The following is a 15,171-nucleotide window of genomic DNA, read 5'->3' on the forward strand; positions in this document are numbered from 1 at the left end:
TAGATAGATAGGTTTAGGAAGTAAAATAAAATCCAATAAGATCAAAAATACATTTTATTTATAAGTCCTACAAATATGAGACTTATCTTCCAATACCAATTAACAGTTTTTTTCAAACTTTTATTTCAAACTGATCATCAATCATATTCTAAATAATGTTGCATTATAATGGCCTTGGAAGGCAATTTGCATTATATACATAACCAGGCTGTGTCACATATGAGGATGCATAAACTTATGAGCATTATTGTGAGTATAAAAACTACAGTAACACAAAAAAGAGACATAAAATAAGACATAATGAGACAAAATAAGCAACCTATGCAAAAGTATAAATACATTTGTGCTTTTTTAGCATTCAGGCAGATTCATTGGCATAGCACTGTAACTAGCATGGCAGTAAAGCAAAGCACCTGAAGTCTAGAGGATTTTGCTCCTCTACAAACAGTCTTTCAGAAAAGCTCCTCAGTTTTTGAACATGTCACACAGCAGTTTCTCCATAGGCGTGTTCCCGATGGTTCTTTGGAAGAAAAGGTGCTCGATTCTTTCTGAACTCACGAAGTGAAGGGATGGAAGGAGAAGTAATAGTCTGCCAAACCTAAAGACAGATATTCATAAAAATAATTTGTATTAGTTGTGTCTTCTCTCAAACATACATTTTAACTTGTTTATGTAAGTGTGTGTGTGTGTGCTCACCTGGCGACTTGACTGGGGTAAAGAGTGTGGATATGTTGAGCTAGCAGCACTTGGGACTGATCTTGAAGATTCTCCACCTGTTCTGGGTCTTTAAGTCCTCGTGTTTCTGTTACAGAATGCAAAGATTACTCACTCGGAACACCATTTATACCCCACCAATTTAATTTTTGTAAAGCTTGCTATCATTTATGCCCCTTTGTGGCAAGAAGAGGAAAAAACCTACCTGGCTTAAACAAAACAATGGCTTTCAAGCATGCAAACTCTGTTGGATCCACTTGCAGGGGCTTGAAGCGGCTAAACACTTCTTGCAGGACCCTCAGGTCTGAGGCGGAAGGGCTTCCCTTGCCCTGTCCCGTGGGTGAGAGGTCAGGCAGGGACAGCAGGGGGCAGTTGTCCAGAGGTAGTGACCACTGAATTGCACACAGAAGAAACAGCTCACTCCACGCTTCCTCAAGTAGAATTACCTAAAATCACAAAAAATGGTGGGTTAAAACTTGCAGTTATGGATAGTGATAGATTGTTAGGGCGATTAATCAACAATATTTGTTATTTTGAGCGGCACTGGCAGATAATTGTACCTGCCGATTAATATACAGTGTGCCTGAAAATATCTCACTTTGTGAGCAAGAAAGAGAAGAGTGAGAAACAATAGTGCGCCTGACTCTCACCTGGTCTCTGAAAGGTAGATGGGAAAACACTGGCAAATTCTTGGCCCATTTAACAGACATGAAGAGTAGGCGGGCTGAAGTCTCATATACACTCTCAGGGCCGCGTGAGGGGTAGAGAGCACTGCCGTACTCCGGAGAACTCCTTTCAGGTTCATTACTGGTCACATCAATGTTCTCATCCACTGTAAACACAGTTACATACAAAATAATGAACTGATGAAATATGGATAAAGAGTTATTAGCCTGTTGAAAAGTCAGCTTAGACCAATATGAATTTTTCCTGCTGGTCCAGGCTGATTTATGATACAGTATTTAGGGTTGGTTTATCTGGTAGACTAGCATAGCCATGGACTGTTTCCAAAACCTAAGGCAGTACTGTCTCGCTACCTAGTCAGTCAATGTCAGTCAGGTATCATTTTGTATATCGTAAGTGCCTTTTACACTGTCAGAAAAAGTTTTTACTTTTAACTTTGTACCTTATATACCCTTAAAAGTTAGTTGCATATTAGCACACAAACATATTAGTACTAGTAATGTGTACCCTGAAGTTTTCAACCTTTTAGGAGCAAATAAGGTACAAAGTTGGGGGTACTGCCCCAGTGACAAGCTTTTGCACTTCATCATTTTTTAACATATTTCTGATAGTGTAAGGAGGCTTCCAAGACACTATAACGTCATAAAGATCTAGAGCAAATTCAAAGTTCAAAGTGAGCTTTACTTTAAGTGAGTTTTACTTTTTTGCCATCCTATCTCCGATCTTTCAGACATGGTGTTCATCAACAAAACATAGCTAGTGATGCTGATTGATCAAGTTGGTCTCATTCCTTACCATCCTCTGGTTCCAGCTTGGCGCAGGTCTCGGCCGTCATCAGGCTGGCCATGAAGCGATGTCCGTTCTTGGGGCTGTTGTGTTGGCTAGCATCTGTGGAGCTGATGCTGGAGCTGATGGAGGAGCCCAACATTGGGCGGTTGATCACAGAGCAGGTGGACGAGGAAGTAGGCTCCAAGGTGGTGGCGAGGTGCTCCTTGTCCTTGTCCACATCCAGTGCGTCTAACCTGACTTGAGCGGTGCTGCGGGGCTGACGTTCATTCTGAACAGCTGAGAGGAGATGGAAGGAAAAGTTTAGAAAGCAGCGACAACAGAGGAAGTCAAAAAGAAGAGGACGCCTTTAAAAGTTGACTCACCATCCTTGTTCATGCCAGCTTGAAGGCATTTCTTTAAGCGACAAGCCTGGCACTGATTCCGATGGGCTTTATCCACGGGACACATGCCTGTACCAGCTTGACATCTGTAAATTTAAATTTTAAATTTATGTTATTGCACTGGTTTTATAGAAGGTTTTACCTTCAATCTTCTTTGCTCCCAACTTTAAATATGTAAGGTGTTTTCTCACCTGTAGATGAGTCTGCGCCTCACACTGCGCTTGAAAAAGCCACTGCAACCATTGCAAGCATATATTCCGTAGTGTTTCCCGCTGCTGGTGTCAGAACACACTTTACAAAGAAGTCCCGAGTTCAGGATCTTGCCAGGAGCGGGGCTTTTACCTGGGAAAGCAAGGAAACAACTATTTGTTATTCCAGGTCACAATCACAAATTTCCAATCCAATCATTAGGAGTCAACTGGCATTTCATATTAGTTGAGGTATAGGGCAAAGTGTCCAGATTTTGTCTACATAAACCTTGCTTTAGACTACAGCACTTTAGGACTTTCAAAGGTCATTGTTTGCAAGAGTCTTTGCCACTTGTTGCATGACCAGTACAAGCTAAATTGAAGCAGTTACTTACCCTCTTGACTGTCATCTGTAGAGTTGCTCCTGGAAGACTCTGATGGTGATACAAATTGTACCATTGACATTTCTGACATTGGATCCTCCATTCAATGTACTGAAAAAGTGCACACAAGTTGTTCCTGAAGTGACCCCTTAGAAGGATCTGGCTTTTGAGGTCAAAATGTCTGTCCCAGGTGGATTAATTGGAATCCTAGAGGGTCCTCAAAAAGATCCGTCCAGCCTTGAGAATGTTAGATGTTTCTTCAAGTTCCTTCAAGGTCTCTATCCTGATGGTCCGTACTTTACTCTGGGTATCTCTGTCCTGTAGAAGTTCTTGTCTGTTGCTTTTGTAAAGTGCAGTGTGGTCTGTCACCTCCTCCTGGTGAGTCTAGCGATGCCAGATAGTGAGTGACTCTGAGGCTACCGTGGGCTCCCTAAAGGAAGACAAAGGGATTAGCAGCAAGCGCTGTGTAAGCAAGTGCCTATTTGTCATCCTCTTAATCTTTACTGTCCATCTAGGGGTGGATCAATCAGTCACACTCAGTATTAGCTCCATCCACAACAAGTGTGGAGAGAGACGAATAAACAAAAGGATTGGGGTTGAGTCATAACTCTCCATCCAGCCTTCATGCTCTCATCTCTTCTCTTTTGAGGGTTTCCCCTCAAAATTGATGAATGAAGACTTTGTTAGCATCACAACCTCCAAAACTTTCAGTACTTAGCTTTTGATTGATTTTTTTTTTTTTTTTTTTTTTTTTGTGGTGACTTGGCTACCAGTGGTTTCTAAGTTTCAGGAATCAATATTGATTTCATGGGTCAGTGATTGTTTTTGTTATGATCAGTGATCCAAAAAGGCATTGCTCACTTTTGACTACACATGACACGAGACATGAAGGAATTCTAACGTCTCGTTTTAAAAAAAAGAAAAAAAAAAGAAAGAATGATATTTGTACAGTACACAGGCTATAGGGAACATCTGCTAGGGGATTCTTCCCTAAAGTTTTGTGGTATTTCATCATTGTTTAATCCTCAACTGTCCTCCAGTGATAATGAGGCAATGATAATCTTTATTGGCTCCAGTTAGCCAAATCTGCTGGATTTAAATATTGTTTTTACTCAAAAAATGATGTCCAACAATGATTGACTGTGGAATAAGCACACTGAAATTCAAATAACATTTTTTATGATGTCATGCTGTTGTTTTTTTTTTTTTTTTTACAAAATGTTCATTCAACATCAATATTTTAGGTTAACATTTATGTGAATTTATAAGGGAAAGTAAGTTTTTGGTGCTGTAATTAATTTTCTTTTTTAATTCTCTTTCTTTTTTAAACAATATATTTTAACTTACTTAAATAGTCATGGTGTAACAATTTTTTGTAAATACAAATATTCAAGTTCCATTTCAAAAGATGTGATGATAAAAACATTAAAAAATAAATAATAGTATATTTTTGTCAATATATTCCAAACACATTTGAACCTTCATATTTTTGTTTATATTTGTTTTATGTGTATTATTTATTTATATATTTATGGAGCTTTTTATTTAAAGTTTTTGTATGCTTACAAAATTGTTACAAACTTATGATCTACTCAACTGATGTCTGTTATATAATCATGTTGATTATATAAACAATAAATACATTTTTAAACATTTTAAGAAAAAGAAATGTAATACTTTAAAAAATGTTTTATGTATGTATTTTTACTGTACAATGTACCATGCACATTGCACCTTCATATTTGTATTACTTTACATTTTTATACACTTCTATATGAAATATTATTATAAAATAAATACACACATGCATATTTTATTAATATATATAGTTTTAGATGCCGTATTGCATGTCACACTGCAGAAAATAGTCCATTTTCTCTTCATAAGTCATAATACAACATTTACACTATGAGCCAGATTGTCTTTTTATGACCAAACAGCTACTCTCAGATCAACAAATGTTAACTCTCTCTAACTTTCAGAGCACAAACACGCATCACCTCAGCAGAAGACCAGTCTGCTCTTGTACCCTGCTAGCATCCACTAGCACCCACTTCAATCAGCTAAGCAGCTTAGCCTACCATAAAACGTGTTCTCTCAAGATAACAAAGACCTCAAATGAAAAGAGGGGGAGCAGGGAAAGAAAACAATTAGCTGCTTGTGAGGCTGTGGGAGCTGCATGGGCCCCGACAACGACACCGGTGCCATATGGTGGCTGCTCTCTGGATCCAGCTCTGCCTAATTAGTGACCCCTGTGTGATTTACTGGTAATTAGAGGGCTGAAGTCAGTGATTTGCTTTTTTCTTTTGATTTGTGTATCTATCTTATTAAAGTCTTAAGCAGTGCAAGGTCACACACAAAAGCCAGACAGCAGCACATGCCATCTTAAACCCATCTTTCTCGTAGTCTCCCTACCACGGCGGAGGGTCTTTCATTGGAGCCACAAGCACAACAGGTGGTCAGATTGCTCATAAACATGTAACCACAATCAAGTGACCTTTTAATTGCAAAAAACTTTGCTTTGTTTTGGACCAACACAAAACAATAGATTTGAAGAAATTTAACACAGCTTATCTTGACTCGGTTGATGTAACTCTTCTCTAATTGGTTTGTTTAAACTCAAAAGATGAATATCCAGCAGACAGTTTGTAGTGTAGTCTGATGAGGAGATGATCTCTGTGAACCAAGAATCCTTTTTAATACTCTGTTGGCATTAAATTGGTGTCTTAGTCCCACTGACAGAGCGCTCTCTGTTGACCTAAACGAGTGTGTAAAAAGATTATGGCTCCTCGATTAGGTTGGGGTCTTCTTGGGGAGCAGACGGAGCCATTTGAACTCTGAACTGAAGACTTTAAATTAGTTCTGTCTCAAGAAGGCCTTGAAATATAGACCTAAGTGAACAACAATCTCGCACCTTTTGAATGTAATTTGCATACTGTCATATTTGATGTAAGTTAGGTGTGTTTGGCAGGTGTGAGTTGTTGCAAATACTCACCGTAACAGTAACTGTCATGAAAGTGATTCAGCTGAATGAAATTACATGGTTTTCCAAAATCCTACATGCTAGACAATACTGTTTTGTGTGTGAATAAAGAATGTTTGGCTATTGAATATGATTGCTTATAATAATAATAATAATAATAATTATACAGTATCTCACAGAAATTAGTACACCCCTCACATTTTTGTAAATATTTTATTATATCTTTTCATGTGACAACACTGAAGAAATGACACTTGGCTATAATGTAAAATAGTGAGTGTACAGCTTGTATAACAGTGTGAATTTGCTGTCCCCTCAAAATAACTCAACACACAGCCATTAATGTCTAAACCACTGGCCACAAAAGGGAGTACACCCCTAAGTGAAAATGTCCAAATTGGGCCCAATTAGTCATTTTCTCTCCCCGGTGTCATGTGACTCGTTAGTGTTACAAGGTCTCAGGTGTGAATGGGGAGCAGGTGTGTTCAATTTGGTGTTATCGCTCTCACTCTCTCATATTGGTCACTGGAAGTTCAACATGGCACCTCATGGCAAAGAACTCTCTGAGGATCTGAAAAAAATAATTGTTGCTCTACATAAAGATGGCGTAGGCTATAAGAAGATTGCCAAGACCCTGAAATTGAGCTGCAGCACGGTGACCAAGACCATACAGCAGTTTAACAGGACAGGTTCACTCAGAACAGGCCTCGCCATGGTCGACCAAAGAAGTTGAGTGCACGTGCTCAGCGTCATATCCAGAGGTTGTGTTTGGGAAACAGACGTATGAGTGCTGCCAGCATTGCTGCAGAGGTTGAAGGGGTTGGGGGTCAGCCTGTCAGTGCTCAGACCATACGCCGCACACTGCATCAAATTGGTCTGCATGGCCGTCATCCCAGAAGGAAGCTTCTTCTAAAGATGCTGAAGACAAGCAGACTAAGGACATGGATAACTGGAACCATGTCCTGTGGTCTGATGAGACCAAGATAAACTTATTTGGTTCAGATGGTGTCAAGCGTGTGTGGCAGCAACCAGGTAAGGAGTACAAAGACAAGTGTGTCTTGCCTACAGACAAGCATGGTGGTGGGAGTGTCATGGTCTGGGGCTGCATGAGTGCTGCCAGCACTGGGGAGCTACAGTTCATTGAGGGAACCAGGAATGAGCAGAGCATGATCCCCTCCCTTTGGAGACTGGGCCGCAGGGCAGTATTCCAACATGATAACGACCCCAAACACACTTCCAAGATGACCACTGCCTTGCTAAAGAAGCTGAGGGTAAAGGTGATGGACTGGCCAAGCACGTCCCCAGACCTAAACCCCATTGAGCATCTGTGGGGCATCCTCAAACAGAAGGTGGAGGAGCGCAAGGTCTCTAACATCCACCAGCTCCGTGACGTCGTCCTGGAGGAATGGAAGAGGACAACCTGTGAAGCTCTGGTGAACTCCATGCCCAAGAGGGTTAAGGCAGTGCTGAAAAATAATGGTGGCCACACAAAATATTGACACTTTGGGCCCAATTTGGACATTTTCACTTAGGGGTGTACTCACTTTTGTGGTCAGCGGTTTAGACATTAATGTGTTGAGTTATTTTGAGGGGACAGCAAATTTACACGGTTATACAAGCTGTACACTCACTACTTTACATAGTAGCAAAGTGTCATTTCTTCAGTGTTGTCACATGAAAAGATCAAATAAAATATTTACAAAAATGTGAGGGGTGTACTCACTTGTGTGAGATACTGTATTAAAAAAAGTCTGTACAGCTGAAGATTACAGTGGTTGCATTACTGTTGCCACCACTGATGTCCACTCTACTGTTGCTCATTCCTCCTATTAGTGCAATTTATGGTCGACAGCACTGAGCTGTGGTTGTCCCCAAGGTTGTCCCCAATCGGATACACTCAGCAGAGATCCAGGAACTGACTACTGGATGTACCTGGAGGTATGTGGACTTTTAAAGCAATCCAGCTGGTCACCTTTCCCAAGGTAGAAAGCTTACAAAGCTATGAGTACCTAGTCTCACGTAGCCAAACCTTCAGACTGACAGCAGGTCTGGACTCTAACGCAGCTTTCATTGGCCAAGGACCGCCCAAGAGGATGTTTGAATGACATGTAACACAACCATTCACAGTTCGTTTTATTCTGCGTCATGTTTAGGGGCGTGAAAATGTAAAGTCGATGTCCCTACAATAACAGACCGGCGTGCATCTATAAATTATTAGTTCAAGAACGTTGTGCAAATGTACTGCAACAATGGAGACACGAACTTCACATACTTTTGAAAATCCAGCATTTAGTTGACCCTGATAAGCACTTATTGTCACAGTTGCAAACACGATGGCATTCTTCTTCCATGAGGGTGTTTGGCGTCATGGCATTTGTTTCCAGGTGGACCATTAAAGAACGTGACACTAACGTCTCCTGGACATCCTGTAGAATTCAAACAAGTTTTTCCAGGTAAGTGTGCCATATGCATCAGATGTTCAGCCAACGGTCTGTGGGCATGACATCTGAGGCTGAGACTAATCAGTAGTCAATAATCTACCCAACAAGTGGAGCCAAGGTCCATCATATTTACTCAGACCTGAACCAGAATGGCCAGTTACCCCTATACAAGCTCCTATGGATAAAAATGAATAGCGAAAAGGAATTTTCTGTGGCATTATGACAGAAACTACTGCCACTAATATTCCTGACCCTGCTAACTATTCTTCCTGGAGTGATCTTATAGGAGCAATAGATCAAATCTAAAAAAAACACTGAACAGCCATCGGCAGGCCGCAAAAATGCCCCTCTTTCTGAAATTTTTCAAAGCAAAGCTTAAAGCAAAGAGAACCATACACTCAACTAGTCAGCTTTTAACCTTGGCACCAGAATATCATGAATCTTACCAGGTCATCCAAGTTGGTGGTTGTTCTAATCAAGAATTGATTTCAGCCATCAGTTATCCACCCTATAGTGCTAGATCCTCATCACACAGTCACCAAACTACTAATAAAGGACTATGATAACAAGCTCTGCCATCCTGGAGAGAGTATTTGCGGAAATGAGGAGAAATCTTTGGGTACTAAGAGGAAGTGAAGCCATCTATAGGCAGCAACATCTATGCAAAGAATATCACAAGTGCAAGGTCAAACCCATCATTGCGAAGATGGCAGATCTACCGCCAGGCAGACTGAGACTTCAGAAACCACCTTAGTAATGGCATGGACCATTTTGGACCATTTGAATCAAAATTGGAATTGCTGTGAGATAAGATGGAGGATAATCTTTAAGTGCTTCACCACAAGATGTGTTCACCTCGACCTGATTCTTTCCTAATGTCCTTGAGAAGGCTTGTAGCCTGTCATGGTAGGCCTTGTGAATTATTTTCAGACCAGGGCAAAAACTTTCATGGTGGGGAAAGAAAACTTCACTTTGGTGGTGCCTGGGAATGAGAGATTCACCCTGTAAAAATGCCCTTGAGGAAGTGCTCCTGACTGTACTTATTGAAGTGGAATGGATCCTGAATTGTAAACCTCTGGGGTACACATCTTTCTGTGTAGCTGACTTCGACCCTGTTACGCCCAATTACATGCTCATGGGTTGGCCTGATAGTTCACGTTTCAGATAATTCCATTTATGAGAGTTAAAATTGTTATTGCCGCAAAGAATTTCATGTTTATAACCAACAGTCATTAGGATAATTGTTTTTGTTAATAATGAAGGAAGTGTTTGATATCGGCTGATTATGGTTTATTATTCACTGTTTCAGACCACACAAACATACACCTGTTCTTAAAATTATCTCACAATTAATTCCTGAGAAGATATTTCTAAGCTATGCCCTGTGGTCTGACTGTGTGGTTCATTTTGTGCTGATTATTCATGCTGGACTTAATTAAACTGCTACTTCTGATTCAAAACAAAATAAAAATCTCTGACCCTATAGGACAAGTGGTTTGGAAAATGGGGGGGGGGGGGGGGAATTAATGACCCCTACATCAATAAAATAAATCTACGGTTTGGAGAAAGGATGGAAAATAAAATATTTTAACAAATTTATACTTACACAGAAAATTTGCAAAAAAAAAAAAAAAAACTGTCAGTGATTCATTTTCTTTTTGCCTCACTTGCTGATCTAGAATTGTAGTGTTTACCTGACCTCTTCACCCACTTTGTGTCTTTTGGTTTGCTTTTATTTGTTTCCAGACAGCGTGTTGCACGAGAGAATGAGAGCTGAAAACAAGGGTGTCAAAACATGTGACAGCGAGTTTCCAGAACTAAAGCTCGGCGCATGACACATTCCTGTTGATGTCATGTGTGAGTGACACACCTGAGCGTATGCTTCGCAGCAGCTCGGCATTAGCTGTGTTTATGTAACTAGCAGGTGGCAATAACACATAATGTTCCTAGTGGCTTTTTAGGACAAGACTTGCTTAGATGAGCAGAGCAGAGATTACCATAAAACAAAGAGATTAGACTGGCCTAAAAATAGCAGGAATATTATGCACTATGACTGATAAGGTTTACAGGTAACCCTTTAAGTTAAACTTCGGATCATTTCAGGTCAAGGCTATTTACTAAGATGCTGGTTAAGCATGTTTGGTGTTCAAATGGTATTTCATAAGCATCTTTAGTGCTCAAGTTCTGAATTTTTTAAAACTCATATGGCGGTTGTATTGAAAGAAAAACATTTTTGAATATATTTTTTAAATATATACATAAAAAGCCCAAAATATATTGTATTATACATAAAAAAATATTATATTAAATAAATATATTTCAATAGATTTTATATAATAAATATAATTTCATTTTATTTAACTATATTTTATATCATAATTTTACATAATGAATTTAACTTATATTTCCTAATTTTTGCCTATTCTATTATACTATATATATACAATGTAATACTTGCATAATACTTTACAAATACACTGCCCAGGCAAAAAAAAAGTCGCAAATGCCATACTATTATTGCTGTGATTATTATGTTTCTAGCATGTTATATGTTTGGAAACAGTTCTTCTAACCCTAATTGATGGAGTGTGTAGCTTTTCATTTCTTCAATAACCATGTAGGAAGACGTATCATGGTGGACATATCAATTGGCCATATTTCAGGATGACAAAGCCAAGATTCATCAGGCTCAAATTATGAAAGAATGGTTGGGGGGAGCATGAAGAATCATTTTCACACATGAATTGGCAAGTCCAGACCTTAAATTCATTGAAAGTCTTTGGGATGTGCTGGAGGAGACTTTAAAGAGTGCTCACCTCTTGCATTGTCAATACAAGATCTTGACCAAAGATTTATGCACCTCTTGATGGAAATCTTGCATTATTTCAATCAAGAAGTACATAAAGTTTTGGTCAAGATCTTGTATTGACAATGCAGGAGGTGAGCACTCGGACAGTGTATAACATGCATTTATTTAAGCTGTCCAAATATATATTTTACAAAATTTGCATTTATTTGGATACAATTTCTTATCTCTTAAAGTACATTTTGTAATACATTTTGGCATTTGAAGGTTTAAAAGTTGTAGTGTTTAGCTGACCTCTTCATCCACTTTATTGTGTTTTGTTGGTTTGCTTTTATTTGTTTACAGAATGATAACTTAAGCTATAACTATAAATTAAATATCAGACATGTAACCGTCATTTAATTGCATTCACTGAAGTCACTGATAAACACTAGTTACATCATATACATTTAGCTGTGAACATATAAGGCAGCAACAAAAGACATACACTGATCACAATGGCATTTCATTGTCACAGGTTTAGTGTAGTAGAGCAGTCATGGGGCACATTTAAGGCGTTTAGAGTCTGATCTGTGCAGTGCTGACAGTGTAACTCAGCAGGTGTTACATAACCGTATGCTGAAGTCTCTCGCTGTGTCTGCGACCAGACCGTGAACGCCACAGATTACTGTAGGCTCCCTATACGTCAGGGGAAAGCTGTTGATGTAAGACACTCCATGCACAACAGACCTGCTTATTAAAAACACTTATCCACTGTGAAGACTAATTAGTTGATCTATATTAAAATAAGTGAATTAAAATGTCTTTTGAAGCACAGAGAAATATATGGTATAGGGTATATTTATAACCTTCCCTATTCAACTTACGGAACGAACGTGGCGCCAGTTCCGTTTTTTCCTAAGTTGAATAAGGTGTAGGACATACAGCGTAAGCTTTTTTTTAAGAATACGGAAGGCGGAATGGCGAAAGCACTTGCGATCATTTGTGTTTATAAAGCATATACATTTGTATTTTTTTATTTTTTTTTAGAAAATGACCGATCATTTTGCTAGGTAAGACCCTTATTCCTCGTCTGGTATCGTTTAAAGCCCTTTGAAGCTGCACTGAAACTGCAATTTTGACCTTCAACTGTTTGGGCTCCATTGAAGTCCACTAAAAGGAGAATAATCCTGGAATGTTTTCATCAAAAACAATTTCTTTTCGACCGAAGAAAGAAAGACATGAACATCTTGGATGACATGGGGGTGAGTAAATTATCAGGAAAATTTAATTTGAAAGTGGAATAATCCTTTAATTGCTTAAATTACCCTACCATTTATGGTAAAAATACACATATTTTGCTGTAAATGTTGTAGAAAAGCTTTTAAAAAAATGTTAAGAAGAAAAAAAATACATATTTCTATAATACATTTCACAGGGGATTGTGCATATACTTTTATAGGAAAAAAATATAGACATTTTTAAAAAATACAACTCACCTTTTATCATGCAAGGTTCATTGCCAGAATTACCTACACTGTAAAAAAATAATTGTTGGTTTAACTTAAAAAAGTAAGTTACCTGGTTGCCTTAAATTGAGTTAATTTAAATTCAAAATTTGAGCTAATACAATGAAGGTGACTGATTTAATCAACAGAAACTCAAAATATTATGTTATCTGAACTACATTAAAGTTAACTTGACAAAAGAAACATTTTATAATAACAAATCATATAAATAATTTCTACATGAACCATCACTGTTTTGAATTTATTAAAAAATTATATATATACTTATATTATTTTTTTGTCATATGATGGTTTGTCAGGGTAGCACTGAGAATAACACTGCATGTAATTTTTGTTATGCAAATGTCCATCTTAATAAATATATGCACAACTTTGTAAATGATATACAATTAGGCCTATACAGACACAAAATGTAAATTTAGGGGTCTCCACCTATTGTTAAACATGAAATATAGGCTATTATCTTTCAAAAATGCTAACTAATGCTAATGTAGAATCATAGAGAAATGTTTTAGCCAATAACAATATTATTTTATTTGTTCTTTTACATTCTATAGGCTATTTAGAAAGTTAAATATAAACAAAACGCTCACTTAGTAAATGTAAATGTCAGTAAATGTTGTCGGTTTCTCAGGTGAGAACAGATGCTTCTGGACGGTTCTGGAGGCAGAACGGACGCGGTGCTCAGGGTGTGTGTCACACAGCGCTCCTCCGCCTCAAGCACGGCCTGACCTAGATCTCTGACAGTAAACAGATGCCGCGCAGGCCGTAGCGCTGCTGCCATCAGCAGAATGCAGCGCTGGGCGGATCACTGTCAGATTGCCGCTGATGAGGCTCAGACCGCTGAGCAGCTCCAGCCGCCCCTGCCATCACTGCTGCTGGAGGAACGAGCTCGCTGACGGCTGACTCGCCGCTCCGACGCCACGTGTCACCGACATTATGCCACGAGTGGAAGGAATGATCGGTGAAGCATAAAATCAATAAAGACATGCAATATTTAGAGATTAGAACTTCATGCTAAGTTTGCCTGAAAATGTGTTCTGAGGGTATAAGTAAGTAAACATGTTGGAAGTAAATAAATAAAAATTAATGTTCTGGAATCACGGTAATTTATTTTAAGAAAAACTTATTAATTAATAATTAATATAAGCACTTTTTAAAATAGTGATGGTATATTCATGAACCATGACACTACTATTGTTTGTCCAAAAACAATGGTAGTAGAAATATAATAATAATTCTAATAATACAAATGTAAAAATATTTAAATAAATACAGATGTAAATAAATAATAAAAAAAAAACATTTATATATATTTTATTATATTAAATTATTACATATGGAAGCTTGTTTCCGCCATGGATTAAAAAAAAAATAACTTTTTCCTCACATTTCTGACTTTTTTTTCTCACAACAGAGTATATTCAAACATGGAATTGCAAGAAAAAAAGTCGCAATTACCTTTTTTGTTTTTATTTTTTAATCCGTGGTGAAAACAAGCTTCCATAAATAAAATATCATCTAATGATTATGTAAATATATAGAAAAATTGGTGTAAAAATATACTGTAGAACATTGCATGAGAATTGACTGTTTATTATTAATATATATATATATATATATATATATATATATATATATTTTTTTTTTTTTTTTTAATTAAGAATTATTTGGTTTAATTAATTAGACAAAATAATTATTTATGCATTGTAGTGTTGATTATTTATAGATGAATTTGCTTTTTATTTATTATAAGTATGGGATAGGGAATATGAACAGGACAGAAGACAGAAACAGGCACCTGTGCATCAGAAATAGCCGCGTGTTTTCCGCAGGTGAAGTGAATGTCCTTGAAGACGTATTGACAGAAGTTCACATCTCCGTGCATCACATAAGGCGCTTTGCGTATAATCTCTTTGAATGTCAGCTCTTGTCAAAGAGTGAGGGTAACTTTTACAGTGTGCAAGAACATGTGCCTGTTGAAACAAGATGGCGACTTAGTGCAGATATTAGTGCACATATTCATTTTGCTTCTATCTAGGTGTCATTATTTTTTGATTGATTTCACTACAGTAACATGGTAACATCAGCTATAGTGCTTAAGCCCGACATTCAAAGCAGTGCTTTTCACACCTCACAGAAACATGCCAAGGTCACTTTCTACAAAACAAAACAAGAAACCAAACCAAACCAAACAAAGGTCACACTTTATATTAGGTGTCTTTTACTACTATGTACTTACATAAAATGGGTAGGTTTTGGTGGGTTAAGGTAAGGGAAGGGTCAACTGTGTCA

The 15,171-nt window shown here is 37.9% G+C and overlaps 1 protein-coding gene across 1 annotated transcript; it reads right to left on the reverse strand.

Moving 5' to 3' along the window:
- Window positions 1-465: 465 nt before the first annotated feature.
- nr2e3 (nuclear receptor subfamily 2, group E, member 3) lies at window positions 466-3,241 on the reverse strand. Its single transcript, XM_067380199.1, has 8 exons — window positions 3,151-3,241; window positions 2,759-2,909; window positions 2,550-2,653; window positions 2,194-2,463; window positions 1,365-1,546; window positions 920-1,160; window positions 697-802; window positions 466-598 (listed from the first exon to the last, which is right to left on the reverse strand). Exons 1-8 carry the CDS (start codon window positions 3,239-3,241, stop codon window positions 466-468), a joined length of 1,278 nt encoding a protein of 425 aa, XP_067236300.1.
- Between the last annotated feature and the right edge of the window lie 11,930 nt (window positions 3,242-15,171).

Source organism: Chanodichthys erythropterus, chromosome 24 (genome assembly GCF_024489055.1).
Source record: "Chanodichthys erythropterus isolate Z2021 chromosome 24, ASM2448905v1, whole genome shotgun sequence".
Classification (NCBI taxonomy): Eukaryota; Metazoa; Chordata; class Actinopteri; order Cypriniformes; family Xenocyprididae; genus Chanodichthys; species Chanodichthys erythropterus.